We start from the raw sequence: 26102 nt of genomic DNA, 5'->3' as shown, positions 1-26102 counted from the left end.
CAGGTCTGGCAAGTGCCTGCCAATGCAACTTTTCTAAGTTCGTATTCGTACTTTCTACGTATATTTTGGATACCAATGACCGTTATTTGGAGGGGATGTTAAACTGTAGTTGGCAGTCGTTATGGATAGTCAGAAGCCAGTAAGTCTTACCAAGGGGTGTTGGGTTGAGCGGGTAACCGGGTTGTGGAGGTCAGATAGGCAGTCGCTCCTTGTAAAACACTGGTACTCAGTTGCATAGTGACTGGAAGTCGACCCTAACATAATTGGGACAAAGGCTCTTGAGATAATAACGACAATAATAATGAGATATAGGCACCGCAGGACATCTGAGGCTGATGACGGGGAGTAGCGACCCCGCGGGGCTATATATACTGAGTTCTCCAGGGAGAGTATACTGCCCCCATCTCCGGCCGGTCGGAGTGAACCATGACGGGGGTAGGTCTCACGCCTCTGGCTTGGCTTGGCCGTCCAGAGTGGAGTCGCTAGAGCACTATTAGTAGCCCTGCTCGGAGGGTGGGTGCCTCATGGTAAGCACAGGGAGCGCGTAATCTGCGTTTAAAGTCCGCCGAGGTATCCTCACCCTTCAGCCGCTCATGTCCCTGTGCCCTCTTGTTGCTATTCAGTGACTGGTTCCCGGGGGCCCAGTAAGTGAGGTGGCGAGTCTCCACCTGCCATTTTTACATGTACCTAATACATTGTCATCCACTAACATCCCATCACAATAGCCCAAGTAGTTTCCTCCATAGTTAGCAATAGTTTAGCACAGAACCGGGGATTGTCTTTTTTTTAACGACGTCCACCGGGGATTGTCCTTGGGTTCATTTCTATAGTGTATAAAGGGATAATCGTCGGTTTTGTGTCACCATTTAATTAAAGTTGTCTCAAAAGGGCTTCAGCGTGTTGGCTTCGGCCCCACGTTTGCCTCCCAAAAATTCGGAACTCTGTAGTCCCGAGGTATGGAAGAGACATACAAAATAATAATGAGATATAACGCAACAAAGTCGGAGAGTGGGGGCTCGTGACACCACGTCTAGATATGTAAAATTTGTACTAAGCAGTGACTTAACACAAAATTCAAGCGTTGTTGCATCTTCGTTATTATTTGTTTGTGAGAGAGAGAAAAGAAAAATACGTGTCCATTATTTTAGGGTTATCTAAAAGACGGACTAATTACTTTTTTTGATTCACCATACCTATTTCATAACATTCATTTCTATACATTTCAAGTGCAGTATTGCTCTTGAAGTTCCACATCAGGTGTTCCAGATCTTCGATGTTTATACGTCAATAGAGACTGCTTATCAGATTGAACCACTTTTGCTAAAACGTCATGTCTTCATATGCTATAGTCTAGCTGGGCTCCTGGAGTTCCACATCAGGTGTTTTAGAGAGTGCTTATCAGATTGAATAACTTTTGCTAAAACGTCATACCTCTATATGCAATAGTCTGGCTAGGCCCCTGGAGTTCCACATCAGGTGATTTAGATCTTCAATTTGTATAAGTCAATAGAAAGTGCTTATCAAATTGAACAACTTTTGCTAAAACGTCATACCTGTATATGGTACAGAGAAGCTGGGCTCTTGGGGTTCCACATCAGGTGTTCCAGATCTTAAAATTTATTATCTCAGCTGAAAATGCTCATCACATGAAACAATTTTTGCCATGGCATCATTTTTGTATCTCTTATAATTTTGTTGGTCTGTTGGTGTTCTGCATCAGGTCTTCAAGTTTCGAAGATACATTATAGCCTATATGTTGACCAGGCTTAATACTGATACAACAAAGAAAAAATCATTGAAATCCGTCCAGTAGTTCCGAAGATTAGCGTGTACAAACAAACAGACATACAGACATACAGACATACAGACAGAATTTTTTTTTTGGATTTGTGCTCCATTACTGTTTCTAAACCCCACCCAATTATTATTTTTTTAATATATTCAATGTACAGACACAGTTTTTTTACAGATTTATTATATGGTATAGACTATCAAGTAACTTACCATATGATACCGTATATGAGTACCACCAGACCTGACTCCCTCATTCAGCTGTATAGAGCTGACGCTGCCAGCGTCATCATCCATGAAACCCGTCTTCTTATAGCGCGCCATCTGTAAGCAAAACATCATTGTGTAAGCAGGGAAGTCAAAATAAATTAAGCTGGGATCAGGCTGTAAATTAAAATCAAAAATTATATTACAACTTCTGCACCTGTCCTTCCTAAATGTTTTTAATGGGGAAAACCAAACTCGTACAATAATTGCAAACACTCAATCGTTGAGATCATTTATTAAAAAAGATACCTATACATCTTTCAGCATAAACTATTAGCCATAGTAGTTTCAGAGATTATCCACGTTAAGTCACAAATCAATTTTCGTATCTAAATAACCATTATTTAGCTAAAACAAATGTTCTTCAAAAGTTTCAACGATATCCTTATTTTTTACATCTCTCAGCAATTCTGAACACATATTTTATGGCAAAACTTTAAGCGAAACACATAAATTATGAAAATCTTACACAACTCCACTCAAGCTAAAATGTTGTTTTCATATTCGATTCCGAAACATTTTAAGAAGCAAAACAAGTTGTGGGAAAGAAATCGGGACTCGTCTAGACATGCCAGATGCTACAAAAATGTTTTCAAGTAAGTGAAGGGCTTTATAAAAGGATTCTAGCGGTCTGAATCGCTTCCCTTGGGAACAACATACTTCAAGGATCCGCTAAAAACCGCCTATAGGCTTCCTGGATCGATGAGCTAACACTGAAAGAATTTTTTAAATCGGACTTGGAAATCGGTCCTGAGATTCAAGCAACGGACATATGGACATAGATCACAAAATTTATTCACAGCAGAAAGGCCTGTATGAAATAAATCTGACAAATACTCCCATAACTATGTCTTCATCATAGCTGTGATAAATTCCAATTTGGAGAACGTTGGCGCTTGCAATTACAAGTTTTATCACGTAGGACACTTCATCTTCATTGCTATGTTCAAGAGGCGACCAAGATATATTTACCAGAGAGGAAGAACTGCTGAAGCTATGTTGCTTTTATTAATTAAATCCCACAAAGTGATTTCTCGGTGTCTTGCATCACAATGTGGCAGAGATTGCGTATCCTGAGACATTCCATTAACCAAACGTTGGGAACTCTTGGGACATGACTTGCAGACGAGGGTATAAGAACGTTTTCATACCAGTGGATTTTCGCGAAGCACATTTCGCACCAAAAAAAACTCATGAATTTTCAGGATAACGTTACAAGTGTCGTCGTTTGTATCGGTTTTTGTCACTTATACATACGCGCGACATAACCCATACGCACCGGGCGTTGCCGCGCGGAAAGACGGAGTGGAAAATCCGCTAGTGTGAAAGCGCTTCTATCTATCGACGCAAAAAACTGTCTAGACAGAATAGTAGCGTAAATTGGCGAGAGTACCCTGACCTATGGTGTTCATTTCAAAAATAACAAAAGTTAAATTGGGAACAAAAATGATGGTACGATAAATGTTTATTAGTAGGCACAACGGATGAGCTTGTTTACTCGAGTTTTCAACGGAAATTCTCAATTACCAATTAATGGTATGATAACCTATAAAAGGGCTATAAAAATGTGGAATATATTAACGCTGAGTACACCGTCGTCACGAGTTTGTATCGGCACACATACACACAAAAAGAAAAAATATGGTATAAATACATAAAAACAGCCTTTGTCCTTTCGCAAGCGTGCTCTATCCACTATCAGTATACCAAATTTCATTTAATTCCGTTCAGTATTTTGGGCGAGAAAGTGCACCGACAGACAAAGTTACCTTCGCATTGAAAATATCAGTACGGAAGTAAGGAGTTTCCTTGAATCAGTCTGAATTTTGATGAAGTTAGAAGTTTCCATGATCGTTTTTAAAATTTAATGGACGGCGTCATTTGGGTAACCCATTCGTCTCCTCATGACTAAAAAATGATTCTGGAGCGTTGAAAATTTTCTACGCAGTATTTTACTGACCTATTTCCAAGGGATAGCTTTGTATAAGATATTGCCGTGTAGCCATTAGTATTCGGAACAGCTACGGTTAATGTTTTATGTAAAAGGTAGTTTCTGCTATACTCTTTTGCCTTTGAAATATTCCTTTGTAATTAGTCGTAGGTGGTTTTAAGTAGCAGCTTTAGCTTTAAACATTAATGAGAATCAATTACATATTGATTTAAAATAAAATTTAACAGCGTTCCAAATAACAAAATAGGTACTTAATTTACAACTGAACGTTAGATTGAGAACTGTGTTAACTACTCCGCGCACATAGATAAAGCTTTTCTCAACAACTGAGCAATTTTTTTTTCAAATCACCGCAGCAGAGAAATCAGCACGTTCAAGCAAATAAACTCTTCAGCTTTGTAATGATAGGTTAGGTAGGTACAAATGTGATTATGATTTCACTAATTGATTCAGAATTCCCCATCCAATGAGCTTAGCACATGGGAAAACCCTCGCGATATTAGCCTCAGAGTTAAACAAACCATATGTTCTCATTTTAACATCACACGGAAATTTCATTCACGATTGATTCGATGAAAAGCCCCCAGTTTGAATTTAACGTAAACATATGCGTGAGTTCTAAACTAGAACGATGTATAGTAAACAAAGTATGGTATGAATTGACTCGTTGTTTAGTTATATTAGCTGTTCCTCTGGTTTCTACCCGCGTTCTGTGGCAACTATTTCCCCCACTAAGATGAAAAGGAGCCTAAGATTTTTGCCTTAGAGAATTTCCTGAGAAATCTTGATGTATGGCGTGCATGCAGATTAGATATTTTTGCTACTCCATGGCAGTGGCGTGTATGAGTGTGTGTCAAAATATATTTAATTCCCAAATGCGTGATAAGTCTAAGGTTTTGATTACAGTCAGAGAGATAGACAAACGAATAACGCACTATGTTGTTGATGCTTCAAATAACAATGTAGATGATACCAGACTTAGAATTTATTATCATGATGCGCATAGCAGTAATAAAATGTACCAAAATATAACTTTAATCGCCTATTCGCCAAATAGCTATCTCATTACAGAGTAGCGAAAACAACATAATTTCTAAGAATAGATAGAGATGGTTAAATTCTGGCTAGTACTATTCTATGAGTTCACCTGTCTTTCTTCTTTTAATCTTTAGTTAAATTTTTAATTGAATGTGTACATAAGCCTTTTTATATTTTAGACTAGCGGTTTCACCCGCTTCCCGAAAGAACTTCTGGCCGTACACTGATAAAATATAGCCTGTGTTACACGGGTACAGTCTAGCTTAAGATTTTTTTTAAATCGATTCAGAAGTTTTGGAGCCCTTGCGTACTGTAAGCCTGTACATACAAAGATACAATAAAAAAATATTGTTTCTCATTTATTAAAATTGTATGTCTCTACCAGACCTCGGGACTATGGAGTCCCGGATTTTTGGGAGGCGAACGTGGGGCCGAAGCCAACACGCTGAAGCCCTTTTGAGACAACTTTAATGAGATGGTGACGTAAAACCGACGATTATCATATATATGTATACACTATAGAAATGTACCCAAGGACAATCCCCGGTTCTATGCTATACTATTGCTAACTGTGGATGAATACTACTTGGGCTATTGTGATGGGATGCTAATGGACTAGGAATGGGGAAACTACGGGAACTATGGCACCTGCCGATGACAATGTATTAAATACATGTAAAAATGGCAGGTGGAGACTCGCCACCTCACTTACTGGGCCCCCGGGAATCAGTCGCTAAACCGCAACAAGGGGGCAACAGGTACATGAGCGGCTGAAGGGTGAGGATACCTCGGCGGACTTTAAACGCAGATCACGCGCTCCCTGTGGGTCCAGCATCACCGGCCCACTCGCCACTTACCACGAGGCACCTACCCTCCGAGTGGGCTGCTAACCCTGCTCTAGCGACTCCACTCTGACTGGCCGATGAAGGCAAGCCAAGAGGCGGGAGACCTATCCCCCGTCATGCTTCACTCCGGCAGGCCGGAGATGGGGGACAGTATACTCTCCCTGGAGCACTCGGATATATAGCCCCGCGGGGTCGCTACTCCCCGTCATCCGCCTCAGATGCCCTGCGGGGCTCATTTATTATATTATTAGTATACTGTAGACACACGGTAACTATAGACGTACCTACACATTGTAAAAAACAATAAGAAATGGCATCATTCAAAAGAATCTGAATTTATTGCTTATTTCTCAAACGTTTGTAGGTAGTGTTTGGTATGTAAGTTGGCTCACAAGCTTTCATCAAAGTGATTAAGGGTACCAGCACAGAAATGCTAGTTTTCAACAAATCCTTCTCAGCAACTGTAGTAAAACACATAACCTACATTTTAAGATGACCTTGTTTGACTGTTTGCGCTTTTATATAGCTTTTTATTGTTTTAGTTTGAAGTGCCATTGTTCCGAACTGGAGTTTGAAACTGGACAAGAGGAATGAGTCAGACATGGTTATGGTCTTTTATTAAAACCGTTGTGGAACGTATTTGGTGTTGTTCAGGGTTCAGATACAATTAAATTGCACGCTGGTTTTAACAAAGTGTGACTGCAAATTAATATGTACTGTCATACTGATCAGTCATGATAAAAAGCTTAAGAGTGTTTTTTGTACAAAAAAATCAGTGCTGGTTTGCGCATTTATTGAGAAAGGCTATATTATTATATATGTATGGCTATTATTATATATATGGCTATTATATACTTTTCTCTGGGTGAGGGAATCAGTTAGTCAGAACAGCTAGTCACCAATAAATACGATTTTGGGATTTTAACTACATTTTTCTTAACAAGTTTGTGAAAATCACGAAGATTTGAAGTCAATGTACAGTATTTTATAAATTAGTTTTTATCTCGCGCAAAAATTTGCGTAACAGTTTACCTTAAACTCAACAGTTCCTATTGTTATATAAATAGATAATATAAAATATTGTTCCTCTGATAAAACAGAATGTGGCCATCCGAATTAATATTTGGTTATCTGTGGACTGTCCAAACATTTACTTACCATGATTAAATCGTTGACAGCTCTGAAAGTGACTGTAAATAAACTGTTGAGTGAATCTCTACGCGAGATAAAAAATAATTTATAATTATTGTTTTCGCTCCACTGTCCGTCCGTCCGTCCGTCAGTCACCAGGCTGTATCTCATGACCCGTGATAGAGAGTTGAAATTTTCACAGATGATGTATTTCTGTTGCCGCTATAACAACAAATACTGAAAACTAGAATACAATAAATATTTTGGGGGGCTCCCATACAACAAACGTAGTTTTTTTGCTTACTTTCTAAATAATGGTACGGAACTCTGCGTGTGAGATTCCGACTCGCACTTGGCCGGTTTTTCGGTTCATATTTTATTGGTCAATATCAGTTACATAAAAATATACATGATATGTATTTATTTTATGATTTATTCACTGTAAAGTCTCAAGCGGGTGCAGACAGACAGCTCTGAAGTTCTTAGTAGATACAATAGCTGATAAGTTCAATCCATTTAACTTTTATCCATTTCCTGTCTAATATCCGTCAGATAACAATGCCTCGATAGAATCAGTTTCCTCAGAAAAACGGATATTGGCGTCGACCTACTTCCAGTGCATTTTTCTGCAGCGAAATTCTATCTGAAGAGTTTCTAAGATTGCAATTCTTTTCTTAGGCACGTTTCCTTATGCTGAGAGATAAATCGAGAAAGGATGCATCGGCTTCATACTAGAAATGTGGATATTTGCATTTTAAATTCTTACCTGTTTTCAAAGATGTATGCAATGTGATACACATACTGTGTTATTACCAAGATATGCATTTTGACTTAGCTTAGATTAGTCAAATGAAAGAGAAAAAACAAATGAACAGCACAAATGCCAGGTACTTTATATATTATTTAATGAAACCTACGAATACATTCCTCATGTAGCAATTCCAAAATTTCTACCAAACCTCGTCATCAGGACACATAAATACTACCATTTCTCCCAAACTGTCAGAAAAACATCCAGCATTTTTTTTAATTCCCAACAATGGAGGTATTATTCCATAACAGTAGCCGCCGACCTTCAGGGAGCGGGTTGACAATAAAATTATACAAAACACTGGATACAAGTACAAGACCCGGCTGACCTTGACCTTGAGATAAAGTCGGGGTTAAGGGTCAATTCCCACTGAAAGAGCAGCGGCCGGCAGCGGCCGTACGGCGCGGCCCACCGTGGCGCCGCGCGGCCCGCCGCGCTCGCGCTCAATCACTTGCATTTACGGCCGCTGCCGGCCGCTGCCGGCCGCTGCTCTTTCAGTGGGGATTGACCCTAAGAAGATTACGGGAACAAAAAGGACTACTGGAAACAGGAATATTTCTTTAAAAAGATTTTAATGATAAAACGTGGCGTCTCAATAGCGTAGTTTGCTTGCAAATTAACGATGGCTGTGCCTACGATTTAAAGAAAAATGACCCGATTTAGGGCTGATTGTTCAATCATCAGTTAACCTCTATCTGAGGAATAAATATGGCGGTTTGACATATCTTCTATACAAAAGCTGTCAAAACTTCAAACTTATTCGTCAGATAAAAGTTATCTGGTGATTGAAAAATCAGCCCTTAAACAAACAGGCCTGATTTATATTCATGACAGACTCTCTTGTCTGTCAAAAATGTTATGTGTCTAAAACACTGTTTCAGGGATTTTACCCCGCTGGTTTAAAATTGAAATTGTTATTTAGCCTGATAGGCATACATTACTGTGTCTAGACACGTAGAATATAAAACCAACTGGAGCGGTCATAAATCTCTATGCAAAAAAAGCCTGCCAAAACCTTAACATTAACCGGCGTACCACATAATCTTTTAAACGTCTGTTGAACACTTGTCTAAAAAAATACCGATTAAGACGTTGAAATAAGGTCCGTTTTGCAGCCACACTTTTCTTTGACAAGTGTTCAATAGATGTTTAAGTGTTTGCAGTAAGGCCCTTAGTGATAGGTTATTTATGAAAATGGATGTACTAGGAGTAAGGGAGGTGTCGTACCTTTGGAAGAAAATATATCTATGGCAAAATAATTGCGTCTCCGGCTGGTTAAAAGTCTAGACACGCAGTAACTTATATTAGCAGTCGTTAACATTTTTGAATTGCTCGGCAATTCTTCTGCCAGTGCTAAAGTTTTGGAAGGCCGTGTTACTTTCTCATTAAGAAGAATATTGGCTCTTGGAAAGCAATTACGAGTCTTGTTATTAAATTGGAAATCATAATGGAGTTACAATTTTGTATTCCCGAAAATGAAACCAAGGCTACAGTCAGAAGCAATTGTCGCGAAACTACAGAATGGATATATATGGCATTGGACAACGAACAAGACTCCAGGGATTGCCTTATTGGTAACAGCCGAAAAAGGTTCGGTAATACAATACTTTTGGATCCTTATGTTATTATAGGATAGCACAATAGAAAAGGGTGCTGTCTTTTAGATGTAAAAGATTTTCGTCGAAACTTTTCCGAAAGGGACAGACAGAGATGTAGCTACAGCAGAAGTATTTACACTTATGTATTGGACAAAAATCAAAACTAAGTCCTGTTACTAAGAATTGTAAAATAATGAACTTACAAGACTAATATTAGACAAGAATTAAATGCCAATTAATTGCCTAAATACCCTATTTTGTAGTCAAGTAACCAATTTGGTCCCGATTATTCATTGTGAAGTTAAATGAGCATATTCAAAGCCAATTATGGGTTCATTAATGAGCTGACATAACAACTATGATTTACGATTATAGTATTAATTGAAACGCATCTAGCACATGGGCAGTGTATAAACGCTTGGTATTTTTATCAATACCATATTAATATTATAAAGCTGAAAAGTGTGTTTCTTTGGACGTACTAATCTCAGGATCTACTAGACCTATTAAAAAAACCTTCAATTTTAGATAGCCGATCTTTCGAGGAAGAAAATGGAAGGGTTCTCGGAGTAGTAATAGTTCTCATAGGAGTTGGAGGACACCCTGGCGAGAGTTAGTTCCATATCTGTTCGATACAAAAAATACTGTTAATGATAATATTCAGTGCAAATCGATGTTTGATTATGAGAGGTTAGTCAAATGCTTATCAGAACTTTAGATAATGACTACACAACATAAGCTTTGCTGGTAGGAAGTAAGTTACATCGAGATATTTTAGTGGAGGCCTCTGTGCAACGACAGACTACTGATGACAGAAAATGTGACAATAATATAGGCATTAATTGAATTCCCTGTGATTTTGTGTGGCCTATCAGATGTCAGAGCAGTTTAGTCTATTCTAATAGGTTTATTTAAGGGTAACAGACTTGGTGACATCAACTGTTCCCGAACAAATGGTAAAAATTATTTGATCTGAGGCTATAAATAAACACATGAAACACTATTAAAAAGCGAAAAAAATACACATGTTGTCATGTAGGAACATTTGTAAATAGGTTTATCATGTTCATAATGTTCACAAGCCTTGGATTAAGAAACAAGCATAGCTATAAAACCGAAGTAATATGTAGAAGCAAGTAGATTTCTCCTAGGCAACTAATGTGATGGTAAATAACTAGAAATATAGGTCCCATAAAAATGCCATCAATAGGATAATACAGACAGAAATTATAATAATCTGGGATACTAACAGAACTTCAGATTCTTCCAGTTATTGCTAAGACTTTATGACCCATGCTGCTGTTGTATGTTAACGTATGTTAACGGAAATACGTGAAATCTAAGAATTTATGTCGATATGCGTTAGCACTACCTGAAAACGTCCACTGCTGGATAAAGGCCTCCCACAAGGAAAGGATTTGCTCACCGCGCTGGGTAGGCGTATTGGTGAGCATAGCGTGGGATATTTTTTAACTTTGTAGATGCTGCACATACTCATTCACATTTCTAAGAAATTTATATAAAGTCAATGTATTGAAACCAGCGTCCGTCGACCATGTAACATTCTTTCATTAGTTCCCATTCCAAACCGATGATTTTGCTCCACACAATCTGAAACCCATAAAATGTCGACCTCGAACTTGGCAACGGAACAATCCCATAAATGATCAGTAATTGAAGTGGTGACAACATAGTTCACAGAACATAAGATTCAATTATCTGATACGCTGGAACTATGGCTGCCAGCTGCGAAAATTTTGTAATGGCGCGGAAAAATAGCCGTTTGTTTGAATTTACTTGAACGTTTAATGGTGTTCAGTCAAGCAAAGTTTGGTATCTTATAGTTTTGGTACTGTGCCTCTGAAATCATAGAAAAAGGATTTATTTTCTATGATCCATACGAAGGGAATATGTATATAGTATTTTGAATGTCACATAGGAAGTCTGTTCACGTAAATAATGATATACAACACAGGTTTTAGCCGCCGCCAGCGAAATTATTCGAATATTGTAAAAAACCCAGACACGGGTCATTTTAGATTCAAATACATACTTTTTCAGCGTATTACAAACCTGACAGCTGAATGTAAATCAACATCAACCGTACCAATGTATGACTCTATTCTTCGACTTATTTTTCCTTTGTCAAGAATTCAAGCTGAGATAAGAGAATCGACTAACTTTGAGAAAAAAGGCTTTCTTGAAAATTATGCTTCTAATAATTTACTTGGTATACTCCCAAGAATTTAATTTCCTTTGGGATCGTACCAAAAGAAAATCTAAAAATCAATCTAAAGTTAGTAAAAGATTGCAAATTGCAGACATTGAATTTCTAAGCTATCGATTCTTGGTTATGGACGTAGGAAAACCGATAGCCGAGGGTCCTTTAAAACTTAAGCGTCTATTAAGATCCACTTCGGTATTTTCGAGATCAAAGTCTGAGTTAGGCTTTTTAGATGAGCATTTGAGATTATACGCTCTAGTGCCTTCAGGTTTTCTATATCCCATCGAGATTTAGTTTCTAAATATGTCCTGATTTTAGCAAAAAAGTAATATACACATTTTTGAGAAGAATTTTATTAGTGGGAGGAGAGTTAGAGTGAGATCTGTGAGTTAGGTGCAACTGTTTAGACTTCCAGCCGATGGCCTGAAGTCTAAATAGTCCAATAGAGATTATGACAGACTTTTTAGAACAATAGTCAAAGACAAATATCTTCTGCAATGCGGTTCTGAACTACAAATCCAAAATTAAAATTTCCGTGCTCACAGACCATGACTAACTTTTTGAAATTGTGCCGCTTAGAGAACTGTTGGTTTTATTAAGTTTTATTTACTGAGTAAGTTAGAAACAACTGTAGATAGTAGATAGTGTATTACCACGCAAAAGACGAATATCTACAAATATTTGTATGTTGCATGGAGACTACATTTAATTACGGAATTGAATGTAAGGATCTATGCTATGAATACGGCGAAAAGGACGAACATGCGCACGTTAATTATTATTTTTTCATATGCTATTTCTGTACTGCTCTGATTTTACTGATTAATGATCAACGTTGTAAAAATTCCATAAATCTGCGACGAGTAATATATTTTTATGTCTTTAATTTTAAAATTTAATAAAGATCTTGATTAACTATGATGCTACCAAGGCTTAAGCCTATTTATCTAATTAGAAAACAAAATAGACAATGCCAAAAAAGAACAGAAACTTATTCTACATTTTGTTTACAAGAAACACTTTTTGCTGTACTTATGTAGAATATCGTCTGGGCGTTTATTAATAGCCATCGATATATCGATTCATCTTGACTTTCAGCCATACTGACGATCAATGGCGTACCTTGAAATTATGCTATAACGATCTCCATAGGATATTGGTAGGTAATATCATAAAAATAATTTATTTATGTATTATTTATTACACGCTTGTTATTAAGTGCCTCCCTAGCTTTTTTTTCGTCGGCAAAAATCATCAAATGACCCCTCCCGCTGTGGGGTAGGTGTCTCTCTAGCTAGAGCATACATACTGTGACAGAGATTTTTGATATGACAAGTTGGTCACACATCTAACAAAAAAAAAAAATGGAAAAAAGATCGCATCGATACGTGCGAAAATTACTTTAGCCAATACCTACCCAAAGTATTTGCCGTGATTCAGAACTATCTCGAAAAATATTGTGAAATCTTAAGAGCATTAAGACAACCTACAGGAGTGACTGACTTCGCATTCCCGATGACTGAATAATATTTTTATCGAAACTTGAGAAACTTTAGTTTATTTCAGGAATTCACGAGAAAGTTGAGTAAAGTGTATTTGGGATCAAATTTTGATGCGACGTGAGCTTATTTAGTAGGTAACTGAAAAATCTGAATCACTTATCAATTCACAAAGAAGACAAAGCTTATATACAACATGTAACTTAATTAATGCACATCCTGAAATTAGTTTGTTCAGAATCGTTTACTGAATCGATTTATATCATTTTTAATATAGGTAATTTTTTATCCCAAAAATAATTAAAACTACGGAAATTATTGTCATATTAACCCTGTACAGTCAAAACAAATTCAAATAGACCATAACTCAAAGTAATAAGACTTCGTGTATTGTCGACTTTTTCCGTAGTTTCGTTATGTTGTGTCGAGTCGAGCGGCGCGCGGCGCGATATTTGCGTGCGTAGTAGTATGACCAAAAAGTTCTCCAAGAATTAGTATAACTAATTTAGTAAATAACAATGCATATACATGTTGAATTAAAAATGCAGTATATGTATTATGATTATAACATAATATTCTAATTAGGGTGTTTGAGGGTGTGCGTTAATTACGTTACATGTTGTATATGTAGTGAAAGAAGAAAAAAAGAAAGAAAAATTATTTATTGACATACATAGGAATAAAAAATATAAAAGTAACAAAAGGTTACGCCAAATAGGTCCAGTTCAGCATTATGCCAGACAGCTAGTGTCTGACGCTAGTTTTCAACTGGACCTATGAGGAGTTGTGAATATAATATGGGGGTTTAAGCATGACCACTCACCACGCTTCTTTAGAAAATTGCCTTTTAAACAATAAAAATGCCATTAGTGCAATAGCAAAGAGAAATGCATATTTTTGTCATACTTACAATTATTATTATTTTATTTTCACTTTCTATAGTACAAAAATATATACTTACTGCCGCGTGTGTAAATAAACAAATGACACGTGAAACCAATTGACATTGAAAGCTTTTTTCCGATAAAGATTAGGGTATGATAACGTTGATCGATACCGGACCGACGCGATAAACCAAATCAAGTTTTCCTCCCTTTGATTTTTACGCAATTTTAATAATAGTATTAGCGGAATAATATTAGCGGAACTATTTATAAATCAAATAGTATTTTAATTGCCATTTGTAAAAATGCAGTAGTGAAACATACTTAATCCTGATTTATATTTAATATTGTGCACGTGTTTCGTAACGCACGATAAATTATTGGGCCGCGGTGTCGCAGCTTTTGGGCTTTTGAATGAACATCTTTGGTAGTCGTTACGGGTTAGAAGTAAAAAAGTCCGACAACCAGTCTTAGCAAGGAGTATCGGGTAACTGGATTGAGACGTTCAGGCTGTCGTACCATGTGTACTGATGCTCAGTTGCATCTCTCTAGACTGGAAGCCTACCCCAAAGCTGTTGGGAAAAGGAAGGGTAGATGATTCCACACTGCACTTATTTATCTTGAATCTATGTTATATATAACTTTGTTAATAGAAATTTTTAAGTCTACTATAACTATTAGATACGTATATTCTACCTGCTAATTGTATTACGTAGTTAGATTCCGTAGAACTCGCGGTGAACGAACTAACAAATATAAACAATGACTTTAATTAATTAGCCAAGCATTGTACACCGGCTGAATGTAAATTGTTAACACTTGTACCTAATTATTAATTAAATCGTTGACGCACATACGAAAATCGACTGCATAATTTTACATTGTTCGAAAATTGCTCCCTAATGGGAATAATTGATTTGCAATTTGTTCTGCGTGCACATTTTGTGGTGTAATTTGTATTTTTTCTGTTTCATACTGTACCTATCCAATACCTTATATTTTGCTAGACTAGCTCCTGCTAATGTTTCCACGTGCTACCGTGGAAACTACTACCGTGCACCCGGAAATAAAGTAGAGTATCCACGATACTACCAGCTTTCAAGTAAAAAAAGGCATCCAAATCGGTTCCTCCGTTAAGGAGCTAAGGTGATATAGACAGACACACATACCAGTCAGAGTTCGCTATAACACACACTTTTTACGTCGACTGTTAAAAATAATATCTATCGTTATTATATTTAAAGTAACTTCCCTCTTTACTAGACCGTCTACATCATTATACGAAGCGTTTGTTTTATCGATTCCCTTTGAATTACATTCAAGGTGAGGTTCAATGGCGTATGCTTTGCGTTCAATATGTTTATCGCGAGAATGAAAGTAAACAATTCCACCCTTGTTTTTAGAAATGCGTGTACATTTTGGATTATTATTAGATTTGATGAATATAAATAAAACACGATACTTATCAGTACATAATATAAAACGAAGTCGCTTTTTCTGTCTCTTTCTCCCCTTTGTACGCTTAAATTATCAAAACTACGCAACCGATTTTCATGCGGTTTTTTAAAGTGATTACAGACGAAGGTTTATACGTAGGTATTAAAACATCCATTAAATAGTAGGGAAATACTGTTATCCAGTGCGAAGCCGGAGCGGCTTGCTAGTTTAGGAATATAAGAGCTTTTTTCTCTTGTGGAAATCATCAAATGACTCGTCACACTGTGGGTGCAGCGTGAATGAGGGAGTGTCAGACTTTTACTGAATAAAACCCATAATGTTCCTTCTTATTAAGCCCTTTATGAACCAGGGCCGCGGTAACTCTTTCGAACAATCCCGCATATCCATATTTGCATGAGCTTAGATTTACTCTGTGACTAAACTTGGTTGCTCACTGTATCTTGTTCGTCTTGTTTTCTTTAGGAACGTTGCTTTGCTTTTATCGTAAAGAGTAATGGGTTGGAAACTTACTGAATACTAGCTGTTTTCTGCGCTTTCACCCGCGTCACGTGTAGGCTTCTTACCGCACGGGAATATTGTAGCTTCCCAACAATGAAATATTTTTTTAAACGGTTTAGTTTTTTCGGAGCCTTAAGAGTAAATAGAGATGATTACTTTTCTAACATTATTATGTAAGTATATATTGGTACTAAAGCTAAGTAGGTACTGTAGTACCGGGAAATAATTATCTTGCTCAAAATGAAAAACTGATTCGATATCACGACGTTTATTGTTTGGGCTCGAGGGGTGAAGTGATACACTTCAATATAAAAACTTATTCTATGGAACAAATCGAATATATTTAAAATGATTGCCCGGTCAGTATCAATTTGTGATGAATAAAGCCTTACAAATGAAAAAGTTTCTAACTACGTTACAGTACCTACCGTCTTATTGTAGAGAGATTTTTGAATGAAAATCTGTCGATTTTTCAAGATCCACTCGTCAAATATTATTCCTGTGCCTACACATATCGAGGCGAACTCATTGTCTATACTGGTTTCCTACCTATCCATATAATAAAAAGAGGACAATAACAACAATTAATTTCCAAAATAAATAAAAAGTCCAACAAAAACTATAGGGCCTCTATCTTCGGCTAAGATAAGAGAATTTGATAAAACTAGAAGCTACGCATCAAAATAGAATGTAAATGCAAATAGTTGATAACTTTATCAGCAAGGTTCAAGAATCTTAAAACAACCAAGGTTGTTGACTCTGTAGAGTTTACTGTAGTCGCCATATTTGCTTAAATCCACATAGCTTAGAATGGTCGTCTGTTTCTAAGGCCCCATAATCTAAGGGCTGACCTTAAAGGGATCGAGTAAACAAATCGACGCGACGATAAATCGAATCGCGATTAATCGAGATAAACGATCGGATGGTACTACAGAGGCTTTGTAGGTAAGTTCTTAGATTGAAAACTAAGTTAAAGCATTGGACGGTAAGATATTTTGTTAAAGCCAAAGGTAAAAAGTAGCCTTAATTAAGCCTTCCTCTATATGGCATGGGCTACCTTACCGTTACAGCCTTTTTATCGTCCCACGGCTGGGCACAGGCCTCCTCTCACACGGAAAAGGATTGAGCATTAATCTACCTTACATGGAAATATTTTTCAAATCGATCCAGTGGTTTCCAAAATCAACATGTTCACGCAAACAAACATTCTCTTTCTTTCCCTGGTACAAATGGTACACCATGAGATTATATTATTAGAAGAAGATATAATTTTATTTATAAATACACTGTAGTTTGTAACAACTATCAATGCAGATACATAGTTGCTGTCCATCTTTCCTATATTTAGATCACCTAGATCCCAGCATCTTTATAATAAGATTTCAATATAATAAATAATGTCTATGAAAGTCTGAGCCAACAAACTGCTCTATTTACCTAGCCAGGGTTTAGAATTTTAGGAATGTGACATACCTAGTCTAAAAGTGTCTGCTTTCATTAAATTTTACAATTTATGGCTTCATAAAGGAAATACACGATACCTAGGTGTATTCGTAAAATATGAGACGGGTTTTCGCGCTAGTTTGCTATTTTGCTAAATCTATGGAAGTTTGCTAAGTGTGTATTATGAAAACGGGCTTGTCATTCCCTCTTTTCGTTAAAAATCTGATTCAATACTGGTCCTTGGCGTAGCAATCTTTCTGAGATAACAAAGGCATAAAAATTGTCTTTACTTCTAGAACCGTTGGTTTTCTAAAGGTGCGTAAATTGCCGTCTGTTGCTATGGGAAAAAATATAGGAGTGTAGGTGTAGCTATGATGGCAAGAGGTCCATAAGTCCACAAAGGTATGTTGGTAAGTCCTTACTCTATTTGCCTACCTGGGTACTTAAATTAAAATATTTAAAGCAATAACGATCAAAGCTCAGTAAGAAAGGATCTATAATCAGTATTAGACCATGGTTTTTAAATACCATAATTTCCACGAAAATTATATGGAACAAAAGATTTTTCCCACCCCAAGATCTTGAGAATGACGGCAGAGTCCTTTTAAGATTTTTCAAGCAAGATTCAATGAGAGATTATTTTATAATGCCGCACCTGCGATTTCGGTCGAGGACGAACCAACGAATTTAAAAAATAGGTATTTGTACCTATATAGCTACTGCTTTTCCAAAACAATAAATAAACTTATCATTATTTGGATGATAAAAGGTACAAGAAGGTAGCTTTAACATTATAGGTACGATCTGTTAAAAGAATATCACCTTGATTTCTAACGAAAAATGTTCAAACAAAGATCAGTTTTAAAAAGATTTATGGTGTCTTGATGAAATCTATGGCATGGCAATGAATAACAACATCGTACGCAGTATATTTTTAACTAAACTCCAATTCACGGCTATTTATACGGCAAAGCTTAGAAATATAGAGTTTTCTGTACCATATTGAAAAATATTTACCGTGATTCCAGGCTTCAGGTGTAGTGAGGGCATGGGTCCAAGTAATTCCACTTATAAAATCACTTCACTCCACATTTAGTGTTTATAATATTATTTGTTTTCTAACCGCGAATTCTTCGGGCGCGAAATATTACTGGCGCCCGACTTCTCACTCCTCATGTTCGATTGAATGTTTTGCTAGCGGGTTCGCTTCGATGTAATGATCGGGACACAAATTTTGATTACGGCGCCATCTACGTAAAATACGGGAAGCTCTATGAAACATTGATTGACTTTCCTTTTTACTTTTGGTTTCCAAGATATATTTAATTTTTACTGAAAATTTGTACTAAATAAAAAAGGTTTTTGGATTCAATGAATATTTCCATTCATAAATATAAGTTCAAAAGTATTTCTGTAGAACTGAGTAAACAGCAAAATCAAACTGAAACTTGAGTTAACGCCATCTCTGTTCTTAGTTGCAAACTACAACAGCGCTTAGTGAATGGATTCACTAATTTTGTACCAGCCAACCAAAGCGAAGGGCGAGTTTTACGCGTGCGCAATGGAGGGGAGCATAGTAAACTCACTCAATGAAAGAAAATAATCAGTAGGCATTTGTCGATAGTGTATATTCGTTGCAGCGGGTCGTACGTAAAGATTTGCGAAAATTCATAATCGCGGAACCGCCTACGCCCGGTTTATAAATACATTTTGTGTTAGTGCACAGTGACTGGATTTTGTGAAAATGTCCAACGCACCAGTGAAAAAAGTCCCGATACACTTGCAGGTAAGAATTTTTCAATAAGCACCTGTTGTTTTCGGTTAAAATTCGCTATAAAATTTCATTTAAACGGTTTCTGTGACAAGAAGCCGGCATTTAATGTTTCGTAGATGTTACTAGAACGGATTATTCCCTGCCAAAATGTATAGTTGGGAGTAGACTGACCTAATGTCTCATTTGAATTTAGGTTGCCGGCGTTTATTGCGAAAACGTAGTCCATTTTAAAATGTTAATGTAACTGATAGCTATTACTGTTTTCTAAAGATTTTGTTTATTGTTTGAAGTACTGTTAGGTACCTTAATAATTAAGATACATTCTCCCAAATTAACCAAGTGGTGGGTACAAGTAAAATCTTTTGACATTCCGGTTTATTATTCGTAGGTATAAACGCGATAACACTATCGAATGTTATACAATTTTTATCGTTCTCTGTTGTTTTATAGGTTTACATACCTACTTTTAAATTAACTGCCTATTTTAATCTTGTAAAGATTTGACGTCATTTTTGTTTACTAAAATTCTTTAGGTACTGTTGCCACCCTTCCACATAAATAGATACATTATTAATTACAACTTTAATTATGTATGTAGGAGGTTGACCTACACGACTATGTCTTTTGTTTATTTTCTCCCAGAATATTGTCCAATGAAAGTTATTACCCATTTTCGAAATACGAAATAGGTAAGTACCTGTAATGTATCACCAGAGAAAAATAAAACGTAACAGCTTTCCACCACGCAATTTCAAAATTGCAATAAATTCGTAAGGTTGTAGCCTTGGTCCCGGTGAATGACCCCATTATACCCTTCGGGCTTCGAGTTTCTAGGGACCTTGCCGTTCGGTTGGCAGGACTTACGTGACATGCGCAATAGCTACGGGATTTTAGAATAAAGGGATGGAATGGCTGATTCAATGGCGAATCATAAATTCTATGTTACGACTAGACATTTTTTTTTGTTATCTTAATAAATAAGTAGGTATTGTAGTTGTTTCTTGTTGACGAATCACGAAGTCGTTTGGTATGACATTTAAGAGGAAATCGAGATGACTTTGTCTTTCGCAGCGGGGCACGGCGAATTTAAGATTCTTGACATGTCAGTTTATTGTTTAATCTACACATTTTACCTCAATAAAGCCGCAGAGTAGGTTACTACCCCAAAGGCAATGTTGTTATGTATTTTGATAGGTAGGCATTCGGATGTGACCACTGACTGACCAGCAATTAATTATAAGTGTAGGTATGTTATTTATTACGCATTATCACATAGATGTGAAAACCTAAATAGGTGTCAGCTTCCTTACCTAGTCCTATTTTTGTGTAATAGATCGAAACAAAGTTATGAACCCTTCTATATTTAAGGTGTGGAGGCAGGTAGGGCACTCAATAACACTTAGGTACATACTCGTATTTTACACAGCTTAGACAAAAAAACACTCATTGCTAACATTTGCCCTTGCGACCATTAGTTTCCTACGTGACAATGATTATAATTGGCAGTTTGATAGGTAGGTAATAGACCGGTAAAAAAATGAGTCACGAGAAGGACGAAAGATGGTACAGATATAGGTACGACAATTTTGATTGCCTAAAAGAGAAGAAGAATTAAAGAGTTAAGTAATGGAATCATGCGGCATCCCCAAAAAATTGGGAACAGTGCAGCGAGAAGAAGAGGTTTATTGACGTTAGACAAGTAGGTACCTGGTACAATACCTAAGAAAGTAGAGATAGGTACTTACATCATAGTTCTGAAATCATTTCACAGATGATGAGAGACAACTAGGGCATGCCATACCGGTTTACCGGTTTCGGTTTTACCGGTAAAACCGCCCATTTTCGCGATTTTTAATTTACCGGTAAAAATAATATGTAACCGGTAATTTACCGGTTTTTACGTTTTTGTGATAATATATAGCAATTGTTCATTTAACGTCAAATATTCATTATGTAACCTGAACATAATGTAATATTGCATACATTACATATTGTAAGAGTGTTAAAGTTGCTGTTTTTTAGGAAAGTTAACTTATGTGGCTCCTTAACTATCTCTAGGTTAGATACAAATCTTCATTCTCATCTTAATTTATAATATCTAAACAAATTTTATTCATTCGGTTATTCCGAATTTCCTCATAGCTGTCAGCTCCTATTAGGTAAAAATGTAGCTTATGCTTATTTTACGTACTCTATGACCTTATTGAGCAAGGGCTTTTACTTCACCACCATGCGGGCAGCTCTGAGGACACGGTGGAGCACACAGTCCAGGTGTGCACTGCCTGGGAAAGGTACCGCCGTATCGTCGTCGAGCCAATAGGCAGCGGCAACCTCGCGTCCGGCCCTGGTTCAAGCCATGGTCCGGAGCGAGAGGGAATTAGAAGGCGTCGCCTCTTTCTGCGAAGCAGTCATGCTCGAGAAGGAGACGGTGGACCGCCTGCGAGTTCGCACCTCTCATCCCAGCCGCTGTAGTGGACCAGGAAGACACCACGGGCGCCGAGTGTCCAGAGACGACTCCCGGCCACCGTAGGCGTCGGTCTGTGGAGTGTGGACGGTGAGTTCCGGTGGCTCATCGTTCCTCCGTCTGCATAGACAACAGACCCGTGTCGGCGGCCCGAGTTGTTCCACGCGCAGGGCCAAGGCCTGCCGGGGCTGCGGGATTGTTCGAAAGAGTTACCGCGGCCCTGGTCCATAAAATGCCTACGATTTACCATCGCGTACGGATGGTACTGACATGTTTTTTTGTTACGGCCCACGTCACAAAAAATGTTTACCACCTTATACCTTGTATTTTTAATTATTTTTTGCTTTTAGACTACCCAATCTAATTGATATAATATCACATTATTTTAAAATACAAAAATTACCATTTTACCGGTTTACCGGTAAAAATATTTTATTTACCGAATTTTTACCGGTAATTTTTATTTTACTGAAATTGCATGCCCTAGAGACAACCAAACAAGCGGATGGCATTTGTTTCTAACATTAACGGATACTGGCAATCGGGTAAACGTCCAAAGGAAAAACGAGTTTATCAATGACAGCCACAGATTAACGAAATTGGTGAACCGATGCAATTTATAATTGGAACGCCCTCTATCTCGAATCTCGAACTGAACCTATCTACTGCGGATTCAATAACTGATCCATCCGTTTTGCGATAGGAGATTGAGCTCATATAAATTATGCACTTTAATGAAATTCTAAAAAAAAAAGCAACGGATGGATCAGTCTTTGTAATCCGCAGCTAATCTGTCATAGGAACGTTTTTGGGTCGGATATGAGATAATCATATTTTAATTATAATTTATAACATTTTGCACTCAAATAATTCAGAATTTAGATGATTCATACACGTCTGATTCAATTGAAGAAACACACAAAAATCGTAATAGCGTAAAATTGTTACTATTTTAATTCAAGGTTAATTTCGTTAGTCTTTGACTCAAGCACCTCATTTCAAGTGGCCACAGTAGGTATAAAAACAAAACAGTATGCCAAGCTTGGTAGTAAATTAATTCAAGAACGAATATTTTCACGTATTAAAAGATTAAAGTTATGTGTAAACTATTATTATAGTCGTTCCTTGTATTGGAGATAATTATGCTGGTAATCACAAATTGTTATTGCTGTAATTTTAAATAGTAACGTATTAATTTAATTCTCCTCCTTCAGTAAGATTCATTTAAGTAAAGATAATTTAATTATATTTGTAAGTAAGTATATAACTTGCTTCTCTTACTGTCCCGTAGTCACAACCATGGTAGATTAATGAGAGAAATCTACTTACATTATAACATTATATGCCATGGGAATTAACAGACCGTCCTATAGAAGAAATACATTTGATGGATGTGTCTTCGGCAGACTGTGACTTAATCTAATAAGTTTACTTACCTCTCATTTCCTACTACTATTAAATATACCGTAGTTTCTTATGAAGGTGTTGAGTATGAATGTGGATGGATATAGAGGAAGAGGACGACCATAGAATCGATGGATGGATTGTGTGAAAGACGATATGGCTGCAAAGAGTGTTACTTGTGAGACGACGAATGATAGTAAGGTATGGAAGAAGACATGCTGCGCCGATCTCAAATAAAATTTGGGATAATGGCAGGGTGATGGTTAATTAATTAAGTTTACCGTATTCTAAGTCATAGTAGACACAAAATTTCCAGCTTAGACCTAACTTGTAGGTGTATGAGTCCTCTGAAAAAAAACCCGTCTGTGAAATCCTTGAATTAATGAGTTCTTTCAGAAATCGAATTATCTTCTCACGCTATAGAAAAAACATTGAAAGAAAATGTTTCATTATCAAGAATGAAGTCATAATCTTTCATTAAGTATTGAACAAGCAATCAAGTTATGTTTTTGCTTAGTTTATAATACATAAAAGCAATAAAATTACGTCCTACTTATTTGCGAATGTTCAATTTAAAAACTATAATAAACTAGACAAGTACGAGTTTATTTATTTAATTAAGTGCCGTAAAGATGACTTAATAGTGCCGAGTAGCCGGCGTGACTCATCTAATCTAATATCTAACACATCTGTTAAGTTTATAAATCCGTTAGCGTATGTGTTGGTACTATTAAGCCGGTAATAATTTGTTGTTTAGGTATAATAGTTATAAGAGAATATACGTTGTTTTTGAAAACTGCAGGACTTTTGGCTATTCGAGAATACTGCGTAATCTATTTATTTTTTTTGGGTAGTAAAGGTATGGGAAAAGGTGTTGATGCAATAACAAAGACTATGCAATCAATAAAGTTGAAAAATTCGACAGCAAGAACACTTTAGATTTCAAAGCTGGTGCATTTATTTGAAAGCCTGCAGGTTTAAAAATAAAATCGGTAGGTTTAAATAATGCACACTCTCCAATAGTTTCCCCGTTCCACAAATTCCTTGAGTTCCAATGTTCACACAGGTTTAATATCTGGAACAAAACACAGCTGTGCTGCATACTCTTTTAATAGCATCCTTTTGAACCTCACGACAGACTGACAGGCTCCAAAACTGATGGACTGGTCTATTCTTAGACGACCACACGGTGTAAACTGGTGTTGACATGACTTCAAAAATAAAGATTTCTTCACGAGCGTCCTTTCTGATTGTAGTTAGCTTAGAAAGTTTCAACCCTTTTTATTCTATCTTTTCTAGTTGTTATTTTACACAATTCAATACAAAATATTATGGCTTTTGTCTATTTACACTCGTACCTACTAAGCAAAAGATATAAGTAAGACCTAACTTTACGAATTAATCGTAAGCAACGTACTCGACAGAAAGAATAAGAATGAAAAATCATTTATTGACACAACACAAGACAAACACAATAAGAAATAAAAAACAAGTGCCTGACGCTAGTTTTCAATAAAAATAAGTAATATGTACGCTTACAAATTGAGTTTACAATCAATAGCAACATTAATATGTATAAGCGTCTCAAGATATTCTCCATCTTTGTTATGATTCAAGTGCTGATATACGTTAATCAAAGCATAAATGTTATTATTTGCGCATTCTGTTCTTGAACAATAGTATGAATCGCCAATCGCCATACAAAGCAGTCGTTATCATAAGTCATAATGGCACCTTGTTAGAGAAATCTAAATTTTTCCGATAAAGTCTTTGAATCACTTTATTAGTCAGGAATTGGCGGATTTCAAATTCATCCTTATTTTTCACTAGCCGTTTTCCTGCGGTTTCACCCGCGTCCCGTGGGAGCTACTGCCCGCACCGGGATAAAATATAGCCTATGTTACTCGCAGATAATATAGCTTCCTAATGGTGAAAGAATATTTAAAATCGGTCCAGTAGTTTTTGAGTTTATCCATTACAACCAAACAAACAAAGTTTTCCTCTTTATAATATTAAGTATAGATAAAACATCCAGTGCATTTTAGCACAGACAGGATGGCCAGATAGGCTAGTCCTTAAGAGGACGAATTGGAATTTTTGGCGCCAAGGATCTCAATTTTTCTCAGTAAATACAAAACGGATCAAAATACAACTTGGTTACCTGAAAGTTCATGATATAAACCTTATTTTGTTAGAAGTGAAAACATGATTAGGTAACTTTTATAACAGAGAAAAATATATCAAACATACCTCTTTTTAAAAAGAGATTCACATATTATGGGCAAACGGGACCGATTTAAGCCTCTTAACTGTTTTAGTAGTTGAGTATATACATACTCTTTAAAATTGTAGAAGGAATTTTTATTAAATTATCATTTCTAAATATTAAAATTACAAAACCATTTTGCCGCTTGCGACTTTTAGTTATAAGCTGCCGCGCGTATTGTTATCCTCGCCCCGCTCAGACGCTCCGACCCCTTTTGGCGCCTTAGATGCGCGTGCCGGTTATGGAATTATTGTTGACCAATTCCTCGCCTTAATTGATAGATTTAGGAAATCTTATGAAAAAATCTGCTTCAAAAATCATTTCAACTGTCAGCATAATTCATACAACATGTTCCATGACAATTTTTTTAAGCACAGTTCTTTAAAAACGAACGTTGGTTCACTGTTTCTTTTTACACTGTGGTTAACAGTAGTATTAGTAGTCTAATACTTTACATTCCTACATAGTTTAGGTTCTTTATGGACTACTTATGTCCCTGTTATGGTTGTGAATATAAATAAACAAACTTAACATTTTACCGTTGCATTTAACAGTAAAACTGCACATTTTACCTTGACATTAAGCAAGACGGTATCGGTACATTTCCGACAAGTACCGGGTTCATTCCCGTTTAAATACCCAGACTTACCTAATTAACATGTAAATATTCTAACCGAAACCCGACTAGTACAGTTAGCAAAATTAATGGCGTTAACGTCCGGTAAACTCAGTTTCCGATACCATAAACTGTATAAA

At 36.7% G+C, this 26102-nt stretch overlaps 2 protein-coding genes across 2 annotated transcripts in view; one reads left to right on the top strand and one right to left on the bottom strand.

The window, feature by feature from the left end:
• Window positions 1-18611, bottom strand: part of LOC124642614 (endothelin-converting enzyme homolog) — a 73925-nt gene extending 55314 nt beyond the window's left edge. The window contains exons 1-2 of the mRNA XM_047181118.1: window positions 18456-18611; window positions 2005-2115 (exon numbers count right to left, since the gene is read on the bottom strand). Of these exons, the coding sequence (XP_047037074.1) occupies window positions 2005-2115; window positions 18456-18488 (144 nt within the window). The 5' untranslated portion in view covers window positions 18489-18611. The remainder of the gene's footprint in view (window positions 1-2004; window positions 2116-18455) is intronic.
• Window positions 18612-19035: 424 nt separating this feature from the next.
• The window catches only part of LOC124642647 (dihydropyrimidinase), a 57306-nt gene continuing 50239 nt past the window's right edge, over window positions 19036-26102 (top strand). Inside the window, exon 1 of the mRNA XM_047181201.1 lies at window positions 19036-19224. Within this exon, the coding sequence (XP_047037157.1) occupies window positions 19183-19224 (42 nt within the window). The 5' untranslated portion in view covers window positions 19036-19182. The remainder of the gene's footprint in view (window positions 19225-26102) is intronic.

Source organism: Helicoverpa zea, chromosome 25 (genome assembly GCF_022581195.2).
Source record: "Helicoverpa zea isolate HzStark_Cry1AcR chromosome 25, ilHelZeax1.1, whole genome shotgun sequence".
Taxonomy (NCBI): Eukaryota; Metazoa; Arthropoda; class Insecta; order Lepidoptera; family Noctuidae; genus Helicoverpa; species Helicoverpa zea.
This window is presented reverse-complemented; position numbering and strand designations above follow the sequence as displayed.